The sequence below is a fragment of the Tursiops truncatus genome, chromosome 21, assembly GCF_011762595.2.
Source record: "Tursiops truncatus isolate mTurTru1 chromosome 21, mTurTru1.mat.Y, whole genome shotgun sequence".
Lineage (NCBI taxonomy): Eukaryota > Metazoa > Chordata > Mammalia > Artiodactyla > Delphinidae > Tursiops > Tursiops truncatus.
In genome coordinates this window covers 32,162,953-32,184,378 of record NC_047054.1, presented here as the reverse complement: position 1 = coordinate 32,184,378, position 21,426 = coordinate 32,162,953, and the positions used below count along the sequence as shown (strand labels likewise).

Below are 21,426 nucleotides of genomic sequence, written 5' to 3'. Positions count from 1 at the left end.
AAGAAATCATAAGTCATAGCGCCCCCCTTCTCCTTCTCCATTCCTGGTCACAAAGGGCCTTCTTGTATACGCTGAGTTAAAGAAAACTACACAACTTTAAGAATATTCATGCGTCTGGCAACTTCCCTCTGACCACAGGAGAAACTTTTCTCCTGTGGGATGAATAAAGAGAAAGACGCTCAGCCCTAGGCTCCTGAGAGCGACCGAGTCCTGCCCTGCCAGCAGCCCAGGAGGCTCCCAAGGCAGGCAAGATTCTGCCCCGTCCACAGCCCTCCCGCTTGCGGCTTCCAGTGTAGGAAAGACCTGACGTGTCCCGAGCAGGGCGGGGCTGAAGCTAGGGATGACACTGTCTTAGCAGGTTCCGAATGGCCATATCCCAATGGCAACAATCAAAGAAAAGAATGGGGACTGAAATCTCACTGCTGGCAATCCCTCCTCCTTCTCAGCCACCCCCAGGATTTGAGCCCAGATACCAGCCAGCCCGAGTCTTTGCCTGAGCATGGCAGAGGGGACTGGGTTCAGTTAGAGCTGGGCTCGAACACTGGCGCCACCACTCTCTGTGTCACTGGGCGAGTGACTTAACCTCTGAGCCTCAGTTTACTCATCTGTAAGATGGGAGTAATTATACATACCTCACACGGTCTCTGTAAGATCAGAACTCACGAGCATGCATGGCATATACAGACACCCAACAGTATCTGCTATGTTATTTCAAGAGGGCTGTGGAGGCCGACAGGCCCGAGTCTGGGTCCCCATGTCACCAAGTAGTCGCTGGGTCACCGTGACCAAGTTAGGTAACCTCTTGAAATCCAGTCTCCTCATCTGTAAAGTGAAGCTGATATGGTTATCAGCAAGACCCAGCAGAAGATGCACTGAAATCACCTGCAAGGTGTAAAAGGGGGCGGGCATTCCCATAGCGGTGTGCTCACACCCTCTCCTTCCTTCTGCCAGGAAGCGGCAGAGCCAGTCCTAAGCGGGTCTTCTTCACAGTGGGACAGGCAGGTTCAAAGTCACAGCTACCCATTCCTATAAGTACTCAAGCCCCAGCAGGTCAGCTGCTATCGGGAGGTTATGGAAGGCCTCGCGTGTGACCAGATTCATTTACCTGCCAAAAGCCTGAGGTTCTGGACTCTGGGGCACGGAGTCAAGTCAGATGCTGAGGGCTGGATTCAGTTTGCAGACGTGTTTGTTTGGGGGGCAGAACAGTGCATTTACAGAAACTTTAGCTGGTCTGTAGGCCGAGCAAGCCTGGTGCCGTGAGTGACCCTCACGATTTCCTGGCACATCCCCGGCCTGGTCCCCACAGGGTCCATCCCCTGCCTGATCCCTGAAGGCATGTGGGTCTATACGTCCTGCTCTGAAGCCTCGATACCCTAAGACATGGTCCATGGACGAGCAGCAGCAGCCTGCCCTGGGCACTTGTTAGAAATGCAGACTCTCAGGTCCCATCTCAACCCTCCCGAATCCGAATCTGCGTTTGCAGCCAGATCCCCAGGTGGTCTGTAGGCGCGAGAAGATGGACGGCGGGCATGACCGTGTGAGTGTGTATGGACGACCCTCCTTTTCTCAGAGCACAGAGCCTGGCCCAAATTAGGTGCTCAACAAAAAACTGTTAGATACATAGAGATGCACTGACCTAAGTTGGGCTTTCTATCCCATCACCAAATGCCCACGGGGACCTGTGCTTCTGCAATCCCCCTTTCTCCTTTGTCAGCCACTGCTAAGAGTTGCCGCCCTGCGTCTCGGCTCTGGGCCTCTCTGAGCCTCGTCCCGCACCTGAGGTGGCCCTGGCCTTGCCTGGGAGGGCTGCGTGTGCCTTGTAGCAGCTGCTTTCTTGTCCCCAGAATGATCTCTCCTTTTGCTCACAGTCAGGTTCCAGCTGTGTTTTACATGGTTTCAAATGCTATGAATCTACGTACCCAAGGTCAAAACTCCTTGTCTTTCCATTCTAAGGCCAGGGCTGTGTCAGCTGCCAGGTGTATGAGGACCTGCAAGTTACAGAGGACACAAGCGGACTAGATGAGGGCTCCTCATCCAAGGCTCCCTGATCAAGGGCACTGCAGCGCACACAAGCGGACTAGATGAGGGCCCCTCATCAAAGGCTCCCTGACCAAGGGCACTGCAGTGCACGGTTACAGTGAACACCGTTCTTCTCGGTATGGTTTCTGATGCTTTATAACTGATGGCCAGTATCCCTGGGTGGAGCAGACACGCCACAGCCGGAGAAAATATTCATTTAGGCAGTCTCCTAAGCTCGCCTGACGCTAGGCCTTGTCAGACATACAGCTACCCAGGGCCTTTCCGGGATATTCTGGGCGGGTGTGGCCCTGGAATATGCCTGGTTAACAAGTGCCCCAGGACTTGGCAGTGGACAGATTTGGCAAATGGTGATCTTAGAAGCCCAACTTGACTTCAATTCACGTTGGCTCTCCCTGAGTTGTTCTGTGACCCACGCTGAATTCTACAACTTTTCCTTCCTGCCCAGGAGACAAAGACCCACATAGTCAGGGAAGGCAGCAGGGGTGCAAGAAAAGGTGCAAAGGGTCTGGGTCTTCTTCCTCAGGAAGGACAGAGAGATGGCAGGACCCTTCTGGTTTCCTGCTGCCACTGGCATCAGTCCTGTGCCTGTGATACTATGGAAAGGTCTGATACACTCAAACCTCCAAGGGCTCTTGGGAGAGACCCTGCCCTAACTAAGGAATTTGCTAACCCGCTGCCTCTATGTTCTGGAAGAGAAAGCAGCGTTGGCCTTGCAGTTCCAGCGCTGCTTTAGCCGGGACACCACATGCCACGGTGAAAACAGCCAGGGCAGAGGGCTCTGCAGCCCAGCTGCGGGAAAACTGTAGAGTGCTGTGCACTGCCCAGTAAACGGCAGCTTCCCCTCTGCGAGGAGGAAAAGGGCACAGCGCGCTTCTGTGGTTTGGGCTCGCCGGGTGTGGACCCCTGCGGCCTCTGATAAGGCCACCCTGGAGAACAACCTACCTGCCATTTTTTTGATTGATCTTGTGTGGGCAGGCCGACCCACCCCCATCTCCGGGCACGGATGATTGACACCACTCTAAGCCAATCAGTGAATGCCACTCCCTGGTCACGTGACGGATTGGTCCAGGGATGGGCCCGCGGCTCAGTCCCGACCAATGAGCGAAGGACCAGATTGCTCTGGGGAGTGCCCGCTTCCCTCTCTACCTGGAGCGCCAAGTGGCCTGGCCATTGGCCTGCCCGGGAAGGGGCCAGCCCGGTGGAAAGAGGATCTGAGAGCGGGACTGAACTGGTGACAGTGTTTCAGCCAAGCCTAGCCTTTTCAGGAGACAAGACACACCCTTTTGTCTTCAGTCTGGTTGAGCTGGGTTTCTATAATTTACAGCTCAAAGAACACTATTGGAGTAAAAAAATGTTTCTTTTACCCCTGTTGTTTGCTTATAGGCTGGCCCTGCCAGGGAGCCTGTAGGGACATGGGGACAGATGGCCAAAGGGGAGCTGCCCTGGGTTCGGGTTTCCCTGCCTTCCTTCCTTGACAGCTGTCCCCGCACTTCCTCTCTTTACTCCCCAGCTCTCCTCTCTCGGCTCTGGCCCCCGGTAATGGACCATCCTTCGTGACAGGAAGGGACTGTGTTAAACCTCCCATCCCCAGCTTTTATTCTTCCAAGCCGTGATCAGATTCCTGATGAGAGCAGCGCCTAGCCCTGGTGGGGAGCCACACTTATGTTGCGGCCGGTGGGTGGCGGCATGTCTGCCGGCTCAGGCTGCCTGGGAGGAGATGGGTGGTCTGTCCGCCCCACCCCCAAGGCTGAGGAAATCCTCCAGAGACCCTAAGAGTCCAGGATTTGGAGTAGCAGCTGCCTCCCACCCCCTGCCGTGCCACCCCCTGCAGCCTCCTCTATCATCTGTCTTGTGCTGCTCTGCTGAGAAGAGTCGAGCTGCAGGCCCCTTCTTGCCATGTTTGAGCTGTGCTGAGTCTACGAGTAACAGAACAGAAGCTGCTCAGATCCAGTCTTGTTACCAGTCACTTGCAGGCCCAGGAGCCTTCTGCCCTAAGGGCTCAGAGCATCCTCGGTGGTCCTGATGCTTCTCTCCCAGAAACCCCACCTTAGATGCCCTGACCTGGCCCCTCCAATACTCTGTCACTCTTCAGAGCAATGAACCAGAGGCTGACCCGACCTTTGACGACAGCTTTGGGGGCAGGTGGGGCGAGGACCCAGTTTGCACAGGTGGAAAGAGAGCTTCAGAGGACAGGGAGGGGGCGGGCTGGGCGGGCTAACCTCCAGCAGAACCCCCTGGGGCAGGACACATTCTTTTTTTTTTTTTTAATGTTTTGATATGTGGAAATTTTTTTTTTTACTTTTATTTATTTTTTGGCTGCATTGGGTCTTCGTTGCTGCACACGAGCTTTCTCTAGTTGCGGCGAGCGGGGGCTACTCTTCGCTGTGGTGCACGGGCTTCTCATTGCGGTGGCTTCTCTTGTTGCAAAGCACGGGCTGTAGGTGCGTGGGTTTCAGTAGTTGTGGCACATGGGCTCACTAGTTGCGGCACACGGGCTCTAGAGCGCAGGCTCAGTAGTTGTGGCGCGCGGGTTTAGCTGCTCCGCGGCTTGTGGGATCTTCCCAGACCAGGGATTGAACCCGTGTCCCCTGCGTTAGCAGGCGGATTCTTAACCACTGCGTCACCAGGGAAGTCCCCAGGACACATTCTTAAACCAACAGTTGTCTCGTCCTACTAGTTCCAGGGGGAAGGCGGTGATGTTGGCAGTGGTGGAGAGGCTGGTTGCCCCCCACATAGAGCAGCTTGCCGGCCTCTTTCCCACAGCCAACCCAGAAGGCTCTCATTCAGGGCCCTTCATTAGGCCTCTCTTAGTGGGCAAACACACATCATTAATCTTGGTAAAGTGAGTGAAAGCACATTCACCTGTCCAAGCAGGAGAATTAATGTTGTGTCAATAGGAAATTCGTGTTTACCTCTGGCCTTTATGTCTTCCCTTTGCTATGAACACCCCAGGGTGGGGTGCGGGACCGCCCAGATGCGGGACTGTAGTTAGAAGAGAAAAACAAAACCTCACAGCCCAGGTGCTGGCCGCAGACAAGGGGGTGGTAACAGCAGTGCATCGGGGCAGAGCCTCTCTCCCTGCACCGTGGGCCTAGGGACACATGCTCCCTACCCCGCGGGGACACAGTGGCTGAGAGACACCTTTTTCTTTTTCTTCCCAGCACACAAGGCTATGATCTCTCACACCAGCACGGGCTGAATGGGGCCACTGTTTACTGAGCACCTACTAAGTGCCCGGCACTGTGTGTGGTGACTGACCCATATTTCCCAAGAATCCTCCAAAGCAGGTATGCTGCCTTTTTCTCAGATAAAGAAGATACGGCAAGCTGTACAGCAGAAATTAGCACAACATTGTAAATCAACTATACTTCAACTAAATAAATAAATAAATTTTTAAAAAGGGAGGTACTGCAGTGCAGAAAAATGCAATAGGTTAGCCTCGAGGCCACACATGGAGAGCAGGTGGGTTTGAACCCAGGTCTGACTCCAAAGCCAGCATTTCCCCAGTAAGCCTCACACAGGCACTTTCACTGCAGGCGGGATCAGGTACAACGCGCGTGAGGGTAAGTGTAAAGACGGGAAGACTCCAGAAGGCCCTTCTGGGTCGTTCTCCACCGCCCCGCCCCTGGAATGGCTCACTGAGGGAGGGGCAGGGAGCAGCCGGGCTGGGCCACTGACTTGAGTGTGAGGGTGTGTGTGTGCCTGTGTGCCCCAGGAAAAGAACCCAAACCGGCCGATAAGATCCCTCCTTTCCAGAGCAAAGCACCAATTAAACACAGGGCAGATGTGAGCAAATAAAGCTGTGGCGTCCAGAGGGAAAATCAATATGAGATTATACGCCCGAGCCCAGTCATATACCAATTAATAAGCACGGGTGCGGCCGGGTGCCGGGGGAGATAAGTCCCCCAGCCACAGGCAGGCGCTGCCTGTACCTGCCCCCGGCTCACATGGGGCTGCAGGCCCTGGTTCCAGAGGGGGCCCCAGACTGAACAGTGAAGGGTTGGGGAAGGAAGCGGAGAAGAAGAGAAAGAGAGCTTCCCTCAGTCAGCTGGGAGTAGAAGGAAGAGGGTGTGATGGGTGAGAGATGCTTGCGAGGGTGGTACCCACTGGAAGGGGACAAGCAACTCAGACCACGCAGACAGGCTGCTTGATACTTCATTTGCCACAGAAGATATAAGGTGCTCGCTTTTGGAAAGTGAGTGGCAAAAAATGGCAAAAATGGGAAAACCGGAAAACAAATTTCTACCCCCAAGAAATGATTTTGGAAGCCCCTGGTTTATTCGGTCCACGTTTTATTTAATTTAGAAAGTACAAAAGAATCTAAAACAGAATGAATATATGTATATGTATAACCGCATGGCTTCGCTGTACACCTGGAACTCACACAGCCTTGTAAAGCAACTAGACGCCAATAGAATCTAAATTTAAAATAAATGAATTTTTAAAAAAAGAAAGTACAGCCAAGCAGTTAATCAGGTGATAAAAGACAAGTGGCAAAGGTTTGCCGCACAGGACCGGGTGACCAACGGGGTGGGGCTGTCCAGAACATTCCATGGACGGACTTCAGGCGCACTGCCGGCTGCCAGGGACAAGGCGGCGTGACCCGCAGCCACCTGCCACAGAGTTTACCAAGTATAGCAGCGCCGCTGCCCCAGAGAGGTGGCTTTGGCGTCAGCGGGACAAGTTAAAAGTGCTGGGGAAAGGGACCCTGGCTGCGGGCCTGGCGCCCGGCCAGTCGCAAGGGCAGTTACAGATAGCAGAGTCCTCGGGGTCCAGACATGGGGTCCAGAGCGAGCACTGCATCCCCGAAAATTACCAACCCTCTTGGGGAAAGGAGATCCAATGTTGTTCTGGAAGCAGAGAACAAAAGTGGAAGGAAAGATGCAAATCAGTGATGAAACAGGCACCTGCTTCCGTCCTTCCTACCGGAAGCTCCCTTCACCCCGAATACTCCCGGACTCGAGCCCCAGAGGCGGAGGCCCCTCGAGAGTGGGAGTTCTGCGGCCCAAGGGCTGCTGCGTGCCAAAGAAAAACGAAATTTGCTAGCCGAATATTTTTTAGACATTTTGCAAGATGCACGGCCTCCCTGACAATTTTTAATGTACTAACTGCCTGGTCCAGTGAGCTGATTAATTGGTGCTGGAGCGATCAATAAAAACCAGAAAATTAAAACAATTTTAAAGTGATTAAGTAGTTTAACACCTGTCTCCCGTCACGTCAGCACAGGAAGAAAAATAAAGCAGGTGTCGAAGGGGCTCCTGAAGCAAGAGAAAACAGCGCCTGCCTCGGAGAAATGACAGATCACGGCTGGGGGATCAATCCGAGGGCTCGCAGCCCTTCCCGAGCCCGGGTAGGCGCCGCAAGAGCTGGGCGCCCTCGGCCCCCCTGCAGAGCCGCTCCTCAGCTCGGGAGGGTCGGTGTCTGTCCAGACCCCCAAAACAGGGCGGGAGGGGGCGGGGGGGGGGAGCAGAACATCTTGCCCCAGGGCTCCGGATGGCATCTGATGCGACGGTACCAGCTCACCTCCCGACCCCAGTCCCCGCCCCTCGGCGCTGAGTCTGCAGTACGCGGAGCATTATGTGCAGTGAAGTGCAGTTTGCGGACCCTGGGGTCACAGGTCTCCGGGATCACCGGGTCTTCCATTCTAGAAGCTTCAGGCCGCCACTCTTACTCTCTAGGGAAACAGAGCTTCCCACCGTCCACCGTTCCCCGCCGCCTCCTGCCTGGCTGTGCCTACAGGAGCGGCAGGTGCCTGCCTGGCGCTGGCCAGATGCCCCTCTAACTCCTTGTGCCGACCTCACTCGCCCCCGACCCCCCGCCGTCAGCTGGAACAGAAGCCGGACAGCAGGAGTCACTTCTCTCCCAAGTTAATGTACTTGACTCAGAATTCCCGGAAGGAAACTCACAGAGCACAAGAAACCCTAAGATGAGTCTTCTCCAGCTGCCCCACTGAAGTCCTAACGCAGAGTTGAATGAGCAAGGACAGGGGAGGGAAGTCGGGGAGAATTAACAAAGGCTAGAAGTGAAGCCCAGGTGAAGCATGGGCCACGTCTCCAGTTTCACCTTGAAAGTGGACTTGAACTGTGCACGTGTGAAGTGCAGAATATACTTACTGTTACTCACGTTCTAGACAGCTGTCCTGTGGCTTTCTGGCCTGGGCTTACCTCTACGCCCCACTAGGGGTGGGTGGGACCAACCCCTAGGGACAGGACCCAAAGCTCCTCTAGGGAGAGGCTGGGCATCTCGGGCAACCCCTCAAAATGGGGCAGAACGGGCCACGCTCCAGGACAGCCGTGTCACCACTCACCTGCCCTGCGCACCTGAATCCTGCCCACCTTCAGGGTCCCCGATGCCGCAGCTGTCACCCCCAAGACCAGGACAGAAAAGGAACTCAAGCAACAAGAGAAACCTTGCAGCAGGTTTAAAATATTAAAATTTTAAAACATCTTAAAGTGTGATTTAAACGTTTTATAATAGGTTTAAAAACATTCAAGCCCTCAGCTGAACTTCTTACTAGCCACTCTCGCTTCAGCAGCCCCTTCCCGTTAACACCTGTCACGCTGGTTATGAATGGAAAAGAGGGTGCAGCAGTGGCCTGGATCAGGGCAGGGTTGGGGACGGCCATCAGTCCTAATAAGAGCATTTCCCGGGTCTCATACTTCCCTCCGGGCTGGGAGTTCTGGTTCTGTACCCAGTGGTTGGGCCTCTCTGTACACAAGTCTGTTTGGGGCCATATCAGTCTCAGTGAAAACTTGCCAAATCCTTTACAGCGAATTTTATGCCAATGACAATCTCACCAAAAAAAGACTCCAATCTTCAACTCTTTAGCCCACTTTCTAAGATAATCCGTATAGCCAGATCTCCACCTAACACATGAACCACCTCTTGGCATTTCCTGCCACAAGATGTGACTTTGGTGATTTGACCAGGGAGGAAGCTAAGAGGTCCCGCCGTCCAACTTTTCTCATGGATCCCAAACGTCTGTCCGTCCAGGGTGACTACTCCAGGGTGCATGGCGGGTCGCCTGCAGCACGAGGGTCTGTGCTGCCCAGGTGGCAATCGCGGGGGCCCAGCCCCGGCACCTCGCCCCTCTCGGAAGCAAACAGCAAGTTCTTGACTCGGTGCCCCCGGCCTGCAGCTGCTGCCTGCAGAGTGAGCCTCAAGGCTGCTGGAGATAAAGTTTCCCTGGGCCCAAGTTCCAAACTCGGCTGTTTCGTTTCTGTTAAAACGCAATTGTTTTTCTCTGGAGTGCCGTGACCGCTCGGCGTCAGGAAGATGTATGAAAACCTCCACTTCAATTCAGCATCCTTTTTCTCCCAGACAAACATGGTCGGATTTTAATAAATCAAAGAGCCACACTGTTTAATAAAAATTTATTGACTTACAAGTGATTATTTATCAAAAGACCATTAATAGCAGGTACCGGAATGATGTGGTACTGGGTGGTGCTGGGAGACTAATAGGAAATCAATGCCGCTGGCCGGCTGGAATGCATATAAGAAGCCCACCCCCTCGACAGCCAGCGCAATTTCACCCGCAAAACACACCTGACGCTACCCCTGCTGCGATGAAAAGTTCCCCCTTTTTATTTATCGTTTACAAATGAAATGATCAATACTTTTAATCTAGAGCAAAATTTATTAACTTTCCCATCGGAGAGAGACATATTGACTGGGGGAGAGGAGGGTTAGCGCAGCGCAAGACGGATGGCGGGATGGCGGTCTCTGGGCCCGTCCAGAGGCAGTGTGCGTGCAGCTGCCCTCCCAGCCCGGGCGACGGGCCACTCAGGGCAAGTGCAACCAGAGAAATCAAGTCTGGCCGCCCGGGATGCAAAGCAGGTGGATGGGACATGCCACGCCGTGGACTCTGATCATCAGGGACCACTGGAAGCGCCATCCCCCAGACCACTGAGGTCAACTCCAGGAAGGAAACGCCAGGGTTTAAAGACCCGGAGGACTTCCACAGGACAGCAGGGTTAGTGCCCATGGCTGGGGAGGTGCTGTCGTGAAGGGCTGAGCTGGGGTGGTGCCCGAGGGCTCGTCCCGGCCTGGTCTGGGCACTCAGGCCTCTGCGGCCCGTCCCCCCAAAACACACACACACACACACACATTCACATCGGGCTGCAGGGCGGCGACCGGCAGTGGGGTCTGACCCAGTAAAGAATCAAATTCTGAAGTTGGACGTCACGTCAGACTGCTCGGCCAAGCTGAGCTCCCCGAGCCCCGGCCTGGAGACAGCCTTCTACAGAGCTTCCCATCAGGGCCCCAGCCTGGAGACAGCCTTCTACAGAGCTTCCCATCAGGGCCCCAGCCTGGAGACAACCTTTTACAGAGCTTCCCATCCGGGCCCCAGCCTGGAGACAGCCTTCTACAGAGCTTCCCGTCAGGGGGATCTTACCAGCCTTTTCACAAAGTTCCTTCACCAACCTGCTGGGAAAAAAAATAGCTCACGTTTCAGTGAAAAAAGGTCTTCCCAAGATGCACAATCAAATCCACTCAGCCCCACTACCACCTAAAACCCTGGGGACTCTCTGACATGTTGTGACACCCTCTGAAGGAGTTTCACAAGCCCAGTGTTCTGCAGGAAGCAAGAGGATTCAAACTCATTTATGTCTGAACCCAGATGACTTTACAGCTCAGAGTTGTCTGAACTAGGGGTTTAAAAATTACAGACATTTCAGATGTGGAAAGGGCCTTAGGGGTCACCTAGCCCAAGTCCCAAGTTATGGATCAGGAAATAGAAATAAAGCCCAAACGGCAAATGAGTAGCAGGTCGGGAAGGTGATTTGATGCTGGCCAGTACTCATCCCACTACTTACTACCACTTGGTTTCACTCCAAGACCTGTCCTCCCGGGTGCTGGGATCCCAGAAGTGGGCGTATTTTGTACATTACGTTGCTTTACCTGCTTCATTGTTGTTATTCCTAAATGTCGGGAGGTTTAACCATACAAGACCGACTCAGTTATCCCAAGCCAGTTATGAACAACTGGGGGCCTGCAGGGTCCCCAATTTAAAAGGATGGAGTGGTCTGATGATTCTGTACTCTTGTAACAAGCATTAAATAAAAATTTCTATTTATAGGGGTGTAATTCACATCCCTTCTCAGCTGGTAACAGTGAAAAGAATCATTAGTCTCCACAAGTATTTCTTTACATAGCAGCAATTTTACACCAGGTTCTTGCAGTCCTCTGCTATGTCATCAGCAACAGACAGATGTGCTGAAAAGAATGTAAGAAAACTAAAAGCAAAATGTTTAAAAGTACCTATGAAAATTATGAAATAAACGTACTAAATGGCAGAAAGAAAAGGGAACTTTTAGAAATGGAACTTGATCTTTAAGACCAGTTTGTAAAGATCATTCCAGACAGCTTTTTTTTTTTAATGGTGTTTTTGTTGGTTTTTAAAATTTTATTTATTTTTGGCTGCGTTGGGTCTTCGTTGCAGTGCGCGGGCTTCTCATTGCAGTGGCTCCTCTTGTTGCGGAGCACAGGCTCTAGGCACATGGGCTTCAGTAGTTGTGGCGCATGGGCTCAGTAGTTGTGGCTCACGGGCTCTAGAGCACAGGCTCAGTAGTTGTGGCGCACGGGCTTAGTTGCTCCGTGGCATGTGGGATCTTCCTGGACCAGGGCTCGAACCCGTGTCCCCTGCACTGGCAGGCGGATTCTTAATCACCGTGTCACCAGGGAAGTCCCCAGACAGCTTTTAAACACTGAACAGTACTGCCTACAAAAGACTAAAACTCACTGTTTATTCTTGCACATTTTGTAAAACAGTTCATAAGAGGCTGTTCTTACTGTCCTAACAGTGTTTTAGTTTGAGATAAATGGAATAGAAAGAGAAACAGAGTTTCCTGCCCGTTGGCAGGGGCGGGTAGGAGGAAATGAGAGGCTATCCAGGGGACAGGAGCAGCCGGCAGCTGGGTGGAGACTCAGACTGAGGTCAGAAGCCCCTGGAGCCAGGCTCACTGCCACCACCTCCCCTCGTCGAGGCTGGAGGGCGGCTCGGACAGCTGACCCTCCCCGCGGCCGCGGCAAAACCCTGAAGGGTGTGGTGGCTGCTCTGCCAGAGCAGGGAGCGGGGAGGGACGGATGGACAGACAGAGAAGTTGGGGGAGAGGCAGCTCTCCCCTGAGGGATGTGAACTCAGGCGAGCCTTGAAGCCATAAGGGGGAAGGGGCCTGGCTTCGGACCTGCCTCCAGGTGACCACAGGCTGGCGCAGGCGGCCAGCGGCTTCCCTCTGCTGCGTGAAGCCCACAGGGCACCCAACCCCCAGAGCCCCCGCTGCTGCCCTGTCCGGGGATTTTCTTGTCGCTTCCCCCGCCCTCACCTCCAGACCGCCTTGCACGCCCTCCACCCGCCGTCACACACCTCCAATCCCACGGCAGCCATATGTGGGGAATCCCAAATCACCCAGAGCTACGCAAACACCTAACACGAGGGCTTTACCTTCTTCCCACCTGCGTTAGTCCCTGCTCCAGAAGCCAAGTCTTCGCGACGGCTCAAGTCAGAGAACCAGCCTGCTGCTGGGAAGCATGCTGCTCGGGCCCACAGCCAGGGGCGTGCGCGTGAAGGAAGAGACCCCGCAATTCAGTCACCATCGAAGACAATTTTATTTACTCACAGAAACAAACCCGGAGCCCCGTGGGCAGCTCCAGCTCCCCTCGTCCCGCCCCACCCCGGCCCTGGAGCCGCAACGCTGAGCTGACCGGCCTCCCCTCGTGGTAGCGCGTGAGCTGCCACAGCAACCCGGTGAGGTAGGTGTCGCCACACCCCCAGCCCAGGGGACAGCGGGGCAGCTGAGGCCGAGCTGGCAGAGTGCGGCCGGAGTGGGAGGACCGGTCCCCATGCCCACCCGGCCCCGTGGCCAGCGGCCCAGGCCGGGGACCGTCAGTCTGCCGAGGGCCCCTGCAGACCACATGTTCTCTTCTCGAGTCTGCGGGGCCCCCGAGGCTGCGCCTTCCTCGGGGCGGGCCTGGCCTGGTGAGGTCCCCGCCCACAGGCGGGTCTTGGGGACAGACCGCACCCCGGGTCCCGAGTGGGGATGGCAGGCTCTCGCCCAGCATTCAGGCCACACGGGCACGGTGGGGAAGGGACTTTAATGGCACTCCTCCCGCCGACTCGGCGGAGAAGGAACAAGAAGGCAGCTCATCCTGGGAGCGGCCCGGGCGGCTCGAAGAAGCCCGAAGAGTCCTGTGCGCACAGCGGCCCATGGCGCCTGCGTCCCGGGCGGAGGTGGCCGGGCGGCAGCGCGGGCTCAGGACCGGCTCCGGTCCTCGTGGTTGCCAGCGATCATCTTGCTGTACAGCTTCTGCTGTTCCTCCTTGAACGTGTCCTTCACCTTCTCCCGCTTCAGACCACCGTCCCTGACGAGAGAAAGAGGAGGGCTGGATGCAAGAGCAGAGAAGCCTCGCGGCCGCCCTGCGCCCCGGCCAGGTGTGCCCCCACCGGCCGCCCGTGCCGCTCCCACCCGGAGAAGCCTCGCGGCCGCCCTGCGCCCCGGCCAGGTGTGCCCCCACCGGCCGCCCGTGCCGCTCCCACCCGGAGAAGCCCCGCGGCTGCCCTGCGCCCCGGCCAGGTGTGCCCCCACCGGCCGCCCGTGCCGCTCCCACCCGGAGAAGCCCCGCGGCTGCCCTGCGCCCCGGCCAGGTGTGCCCCCACCGGCCGCCCGTGCCGCTCCCGCCCGGAGAAGCCTGCCAGAGTCGCAGCGGCTCCCTCGTCACAGTGGCCTCGGAAACCGGCCCTGGGCCTGTGGGACCCACCCTCTCCGCCTTACAACTCTCACCCCTGCCCTGGGGTCAGAGCTCACTCCTCTTATCCAGGGTACTTTCTAATTGCTCACACCTGCCAAGGAGTTAAAAGTTCTTTCTGCTCAAACATTCATCCTCACCTTACAGAAAGCAAAGGAGGCCCTGGCTTTATGGAAGGTGAGCCAAGCTTTAAGAAATACCAGGACTTATAATGAATCTGTAAAACTGATCTGTAAAATAAAATCTGTACAATTCAGACGCCGGGATTCTCCAAATTCACGCAAATGAACACAATGGAAAATACAAGTTCTTACTTCTTCGCGCTCAAGGGATGGTCCCGTAAGGGAATGGAAGTAACGCAGAGTTTGGGGCTAACCACCCACCTCCTCCAATAGCCCCAAAGAAATCCTCTAAACGTGGATTCGCTTCTTCAAAGTCTCCTCCCACCTGACAGACACCCCAACGCCTTGCCTGCACCCTAGAATCATCATCTTCAGTGACTGATGCAAACCCAAGCCCACCGCAGTCTTTCTCTCACACTTTGAGTGTGGAGGCGGGCTGGTAGGAAACGTCTCTGGTGAAGCCCTCACCACCGGACCCGCCTTACCCTGGGAGCCCTGACACCTGCCACATCCTTTAAAATCCCCAGCAAAGGCCTCCTTTGGAAAGCGGCCACCCTTGTCTTCGTTGGGCTTCAGCGACAGGGAACGTGGGGCAGTGGCTAAACATTCAAGCCGGTCAGACCTGAGCTCAACATGCGACTCCAGGGCTTATTCTGTAGCTTTGAAAGACAGTTACTTAACCTCTCCGAGTTTCAGTTTCTCATCTGAAAAATGGCAGTAATGATTTTCCTACTCATGGAGTTACTGAGGGTGAGGTGAGATGATCAGACCAGCGGCAGCAGCACTGTGTCTGGCGCGCAGCAGATGCCCAATAAACGTCAGCATTTTTAAAAAGGGCCAGGCAGACCTAGAGACTGCCATACTGAATGAATTAGTCAGAGAGAGAAAGACAAAATCGTGGTAGCGCTTATATGTGAAATCTAAACAAAATGATACAAATGAACGTATTTACACAGAAATTGAGTCACGGATGTAGAAAACTTAACAGTTACCAAGGGGGAAAGGGGAGGGGAGGAATAAACTGGGAGATTGGGATTAACACATACACACTATGATATAGAAAAGATAAGTACTATGAAGAACCCACCGTATAGCACAGGGAACTCTATTCTGTGCTCTGTGGTGACCTATGTGGGAGTGGCGTCTGGAAGAGGGTGGCTATACGCATATGTATGGCTGATTCACTTCGCTGTACAGCAGAAACTAACACAAGTGTAAATCTACTATACTCCAATAACAAAATTAATTTTATAAAAAAAGGTTACAGGTCAGTTTAAACGCCCAGTCAGTCAAATGCACTCCAGAGCTGACCCCTGCACTTAAACCTAAGGGTCCCAGGAGCGGGGATCAGTCCCCCTGACCCAGTGTTCAACCACATCAACCTCCTGTTAGCTGGAGTATAACTACCTCATATCCTAGCGTAAGGGTCTGCAAGCCATGGCCCACAGGCTGAATCCACCCGACGCCTACGTCTGTAAGTGGAGTTTCACTGGCACACGGACCCGCTCCTGGACTGTCTCTGGCTGCTTTCCTGCTACAATGGCAGTCAGGCAGTTGCACCAGAGACCATGTGACCCAGAGTCTAAAATACGTACTGACTCTTTTCAGAAAAAGTTTGCTAACTCCGGCTCTAGTAGGTAACAAGCTACAAAAAAACAAAACTGGCCTTTCTAAGGATGGTGCAATTTGCCAAATACACGAGATGAGAGAGCCCAATGCTCCTCTGAGGTTTCCAGGTTGGCACGGAGTCCCTGCCCGCAGAGACAGGGCTGTCCCGGTGCTCAGGTGGACTGTGTCCCCAGGAAGGGGCGCCAAACGCACCGCTGCGTCCAAACATCCCGGGCTTCTGAGAGTGAGTCAAACTGCTGACTCTCCAGGACTGGTGGGCTCGTTCTTCACACCAGGGAGAGGAGGATCCTTCGTAAATGGAGTCAACCACCCAGCACCTGCTTCAGAAATTCCCATCCTCCTGGACTCGGCTGCTAAGATCCGGCTCTGACTCACCACAGCAGGTCCACAAGGCCTCCCTGCCTGGCAATGGCGGACTTCACCCTGTTTGCGAACTGGACGGCATCTTCCTCGGCCTCTCTCGTCATGGGAGGCAGGTACCACACGCTGCAGACGATGGCCCAGCTGGTCATCATCCTCAGCAGGTACGTCACCATCCCGTACTTGCTGCTGTTCCAGAAAGCATCACCGAACTGGGGGTCGTACTGCAAGACAAGGGAACGCCGGACAGTGAGAAGTCAGGAGTTCCAACCTGTGTGAGCGTCAACGGCAGCTCTGCTGAACGCTCCCTGCCATGCCCGGGGCAGGACCGGTACTAGGACGCTGCTCCCAGCCCCCTACGTGGACGCTTCCGCAGGAGCCCCACACCTGCGCAGGTGTGACACCTAGCACATCCACCCCCGAGCGCAGATCACTCAGGGGGACCAGCAGCCTTCCTCCAAGGTCCTCCCTCTTTGATCCAGGGGGCCTGTCTCACTCACAGGTGTCTACTATCTATTCCTCAAGTCCTCAGGCGCATCCGCACACAGAAGAGGAGCACATCCTCCAGGGATCCACGCCCTGAGTCAACAACCCCCAATGTTTCGCCCCACCGGCTCCATCAACCCCTCCTGTCACGTCACACACTCACAAAGACCGACACGTACCTCCACAGAGAGAGACTTTCTTACACAACCGCCAGCTTTCAAAGATCGCTTCTGGTGCCCAGACCAAGGAGAAAACAACTCGAAAGCTCTGCTTGTGTCACAGCGCTTCTAACGGAGCTGCCTGTCTGTGTGAGGAGGCCGCGCTGCCCCGAGGAAGTCGCAGCGGCCACAGCGGGCGGGCGGGCGTCAGATACTGCCACCTGCCAGCCGCTCCGAGGGAGGCGAGGGCTGTGCCTCAGGGGCATTTTGTGAGCCATGTGGCCGCAGCTGCGACCCTCATTCTCCCCAAAGAGAAGAGCTAGTGCAGGCGAGTCGGGAGGGAGAGCTGCCGCAGGAAGTTACACAAGAGGCAGCGAGAGGAACCGGTTCCTGAGGAGAAAGCCTGAAAAGGGTTAGGGCTGAACTGCCACTGCACGTCTGAAGGGCTCAGAGACAAGCCGTCACATGGAGGGTGTGACTGTGAAGCAAAGACCCAGGACCCGAGTGAAAAAACCAAAGGAGATGCAGTTTCACGAGCGGCCTCACAGGACCCAGCTGCCACCAGTGTGGAGGACGCCCCTCCCCGGAGACCCTGGGAAGGGACACGGGCCAAGATGCCGAGTGCAGGTTCTCACACTTGGGGGCGAGGGGGCTGGGTTACAACTATATGATTTTTTTTCAGGCCTTTCAAGCCGAAATTTTATGATTCTCAGAATAAAAATTAGAGCATTTTGCCTAATTGCACACCTGACTACAGAAATGAAGACATTTAGACTTAATCATAGAAACTAAAAAATCCGGATGTAACTACAGAAGGCTTAAAGGGTTCATGTTATAACACCACGAGGAAACGTGGGAGAAGAACGAGTCTTAAACAGGAGCTAGTGTGCGTGACTGGAAGAAGGTGCTGTTACAGTTTACACGGCATGACTGGAGAGAAACCTTAGCTGAGGGCTGATTCCCTATTCCATGCTGGGCAGACACCGTAGAGAGAAAAACAAGGCAAAAGTTCAAAACAGCAATACATTCCTCAAAGTCAGACAATGGCTTAATTTTGGTGGAAATGTAACAAGAGCTTTAAAACCGCTAAGGTCATGCAAGTTTGGTTACCAATGACGTCTTCACAAAAACTAGAAAAGTATCTGGGAGGCAGAAGTTCTTAATCACATGTGAGCTTTAATAAACCTGTGGGTGGAAGGAAAATTTATACGCCGTGTTCTGGAGCTGGCACGACTGTCCAAGGGTCCATGTTCCAAAAGTGGCGAAGAGCAAGCAGGCTCTCAGTGTGGTCCCCGACCAGCAGTGTCAGCAGCGCCCAGGGACGGGTCAGAAACGCAAGTTCAGAAACTCCAGGCGTGGGGCCCAACGATCTGCCTTTTCACAGCCCCCCCAGGTGATGCTGACGCAGCTGCACAGAACCGATGCTCTGGAGTGAGCAGGAAGGGCTTCTGTGCAGCAACCGGTTTTTAATAAACACGTGGGGTGAGGCACTGGGCTCCCAGGACATTAAACTGTGGGACGCACGCACGCAATGCAAACATCTCTCCCCGTTCCCACACCCACGGCACACAATACGAACAGAACGTTTTCTGCTGCTCCAGACCCAGCACCCTCAACGAATCCCGTGGGCAGCCCTGGTCCAGGGACCTGTAACTGTGCAGCCACCCTTCATTCACCATCCCTGCCCTGGTGCTCGGCCTACCTGGGAAAGCAGCGTGGCTGGAAAGTGTTCGCTTAACCAAGAAGAACACCTCCTCCCCCAAATGCCCCAGTTGTGCTGCCAGGTGACAATGAGGAATATTTCTTCAGAAGCCTTTGCAGACAAAAGACGCTCGCAAAAGTATGAAGACTAAATTCTAACAGCAACTCTGACTCACTCTTACCCCGATCTGAGACGTCAACCTAAATACTCTAAACATAGTGACAAAGGCTGTGTTTTTTTTGAGGAAGTAGTGTAACAGCATTCTTTTAGAAATAATTATGTGTATCTATTTATAAAATCAGATGGATACGAGGGGGGAGAGAGAGGAGGAGGAAAAGGGGAAACTGGCTGAGTGCGTCCCATCTTCCTAAGCAAGTTTGGACTCTCAGAGGTTCAAGTTCTTAAAAGGTGGGGCAGACTAACAGGTTTGTTTAAGGCCCCTTTACTTTCACAAGAGGCCTTCGGTCTGTCATATGCCACGCGAACCACGGGAGCCACAGCAGCAGGGCTGTCTCTTCCTCCAGCAGCAAGGACACATCTGCACCTACCCACCCTTACCTCTAACTGACCAAAGGCACAGACCCAGCTGGGCAGCCCCGTGCCCGCAGGAAGCCCCTCAGGTGGACTGCCTTCCACATCGGCGGGGCTTAGGAGGAAAGAGGAACCAGTGGGGGAGATGCGCCAAGCTCAGGGCTCCGCAGTGTGGGCTGCTCCATGCAGAGGGGGCCCAGCTCCCCGCTGTGCGTCACAGCGGCAGCGGTGATCACCTGGCCTCAGAGGGCTCGTACCTTGATCGCAACAGGGTAAACTGTGGCTCCAATTTCGAAACTTCCCTTTTTGAACATCATCACAGATGTATTGTTGATGCAGGTTCCTAAAACGCAGGAGAGAGTAAAATGCTATTTCCTTCCGTCCTTTACCCCAGAGATTAGGAGTTTAATGATTAAATATAATAATAAAAATCATTCTAATGGCTCTTCAATGAGGATAAACCTGTCATCTCCCCAGCTCCTGAACGCACACTGAAAACAGATGAACAGACTACTGCGCTGCTTCCTCTTCTCTTCTTATAGGACCGTCTTCCCTGGTTCCCACGGCAGCCCAGATGAGAGGCCAGAGGCCCTGGCCGACTCGGGAGGGTCCAGGGAGGACCCTGCAGGAAGCTCAAGGAGCCTGTCAGCAACACTAGAGAAGGGGCTCCCGCGACGGGGAACGCCACACGGCGGCACTCTCAGTCCATATTCTGAATCCCCTGAGTTTTCAGTCCCACGACCAATCTAAAGGTCCCCCACATTGCTCAGTGAAGACAGGTCCCCCCAACAAGGGTGAGGGCCCGGGCTCCAACACAACGCTGGACTCACCCTCCTGCACGGCCTCCCCACACAGAAGCTTACCCTCCGGGAAGATGAGGATGGGCAGCTTGCTTTTATCCTGCACGTGCTCGGTCAGCCTTTACAAGAGGAAAATAAAGCGAAGGGTCAGACAGCCTCACGTCCATCATCACCCAAAGGCGTCTATCGATACCCTGCCTAGACGTGACGCTGGACGTGGTATAAAAGCAGGTTAACAAACACGACCCTCTCTTTTATAAACCCATGGGCTAACAGACAAAACTCCCAAGGACAGGGAACACCGGATGATTACTACTTAATGTGCACAGCTGTTCAATGAAGTACGTGAGTCTGTGCACAGGGACCATGGCTCAGACCTAGGACTGTCTAAAGGGCTCACCCTCCACAGAGTCCGGCAAAGAGCAGCCTCGAGAAACGCGCACCCCCGACTTCCTACAGCCATGCTTGCTTCCTCTCAATTTACGGCAAAGCTCTCGCCATCACTTGCACCATGTTTACTTTTTTTTTTTACCTTGAAAACAGAGCTGCACTCTGTTCTGTTGCCTTCAGTGTCTCTTCATTTGTGACAATGAATTCATTTTGAGATTTCCCTAGATCCCACATGCATGCCGCAACTAAGAGTTTGCATGCCTCAACTAAGGAGCTGGCAAGCCGCAACTAAGGAGCCCGCCTGCCGCAACGAAGGAGCCCTCGTGCTGCAACTAAGGAGCCGGCAAGCCGCAACTAAGACCCAGCACAACCAAATAAATATTTAAAAAAAAATCAAATCACATTAAAAGTTCATACAGTGTTCATTACAATGGGTACAAGGAATAAAAAAGGTTACAAACATTACTACCTTGGGTTAGTAATAACACTAGGGTTTTGATACTTTTTATACTCCCTGTTTCAGAAAAACACTACTATGAAAGCGGCTGGGGCTCAGTGGAGAAGGCTGTAGACGCACAGCTTCCCCTAAGCGCAGACTGTGTGTCACTTGTTTACCTTTTAGCCACCAGGTGGCGATCCTTCACTTCCGAGCGCTCGAACCAGACGTGGGGGCAGGCCTTCACCATGGCTCTCTGGATGACGCCCATGAGGCCGCCGTGCACCTGCCCCACCTGCTCTCAGACAAAGGAGCAAGGGCAGCGAAGCCGTCCTCACGCAAGCCCCCAGGTCCCCTGAGACACAGACCCCAACCTCTCACCCCGTAACGCTTTATCAGTAACCACAGGCTCTCACTGTTCAGAAACCACCATTAGACTCTCTGAATTTAAATTCTCCTTCTAATCAGTGATACCAGAGATGTGTAACTATTGATAAAAACACAGCTGAAAACCCTAAAACGAACCGTGAAGCAGAGCACACCTGTGTCCAACGCCCTCCCTGGGCGGATTATCCAAAGCCCCCGAGCCCAGTGCCTTCAAATCCTCCCTCCCCACCTTCACCCCTCCCCACGGTGCTCACTCTGCTCACAACATCCAGGTCCCAAGGAGTCCCCAAGGCCACAGAAACAAAGGCAACAACCTAGGTCAGGCCCGTGTATAAAAACGTGCTTACCTGTTCACACCCTTAAGAAAGAGCTCCCAGCCCCGACCAGCCTAAAGGAGCAACAGAGAGAGGCCTTACCATGGCGTAATAGCCATCACTGGCCAAAATGATGACGTCAATGGGAGACGTATGATTGGCCACGCAGATGCCGCCGTTTCTAGGCCGGTTCTTCCTGCGTTTAAATTGTAGGCAAAGCAACAAAAATCAGTGTGAAACAATTCATCTGGAACTCCCGCCTGGCCTCAGCAGCTTCCTCGGCTCTAACGACGCTCTGAGGGCCCACGGGCCGGCTGCCAGCCC

The 21,426-nt window shown here is 54.2% G+C and overlaps 1 protein-coding gene across 3 annotated transcripts in view; it reads right to left on the bottom strand.

Annotated features, from left to right (window-relative positions):
• Positions 1-12,631: 12,631 nt before the first annotated feature.
• Positions 12,632-21,426, bottom strand: part of GPAT4 (glycerol-3-phosphate acyltransferase 4) — a 31,602-nt gene continuing 22,807 nt past the window's right edge. For all 3 annotated transcript variants that reach the window (XM_019921439.3, XM_004314151.4, XM_019921438.3), the window contains exons 7-12: positions 21,205-21,298; positions 20,581-20,696; positions 19,639-19,694; positions 19,033-19,118; positions 15,914-16,122; positions 12,632-13,403 (exon numbers count right to left, since the gene is read on the bottom strand). In XM_019921439.3, coding sequence (XP_019776998.1) covers positions 13,295-13,403; positions 15,914-16,122; positions 19,033-19,118; positions 19,639-19,694; positions 20,581-20,696; positions 21,205-21,298 — 670 coding nt within the window. In that variant the 3' untranslated portion in view covers positions 12,632-13,294. The remainder of the gene's footprint in view (positions 13,404-15,913; positions 16,123-19,032; positions 19,119-19,638; positions 19,695-20,580; positions 20,697-21,204; positions 21,299-21,426) is intronic.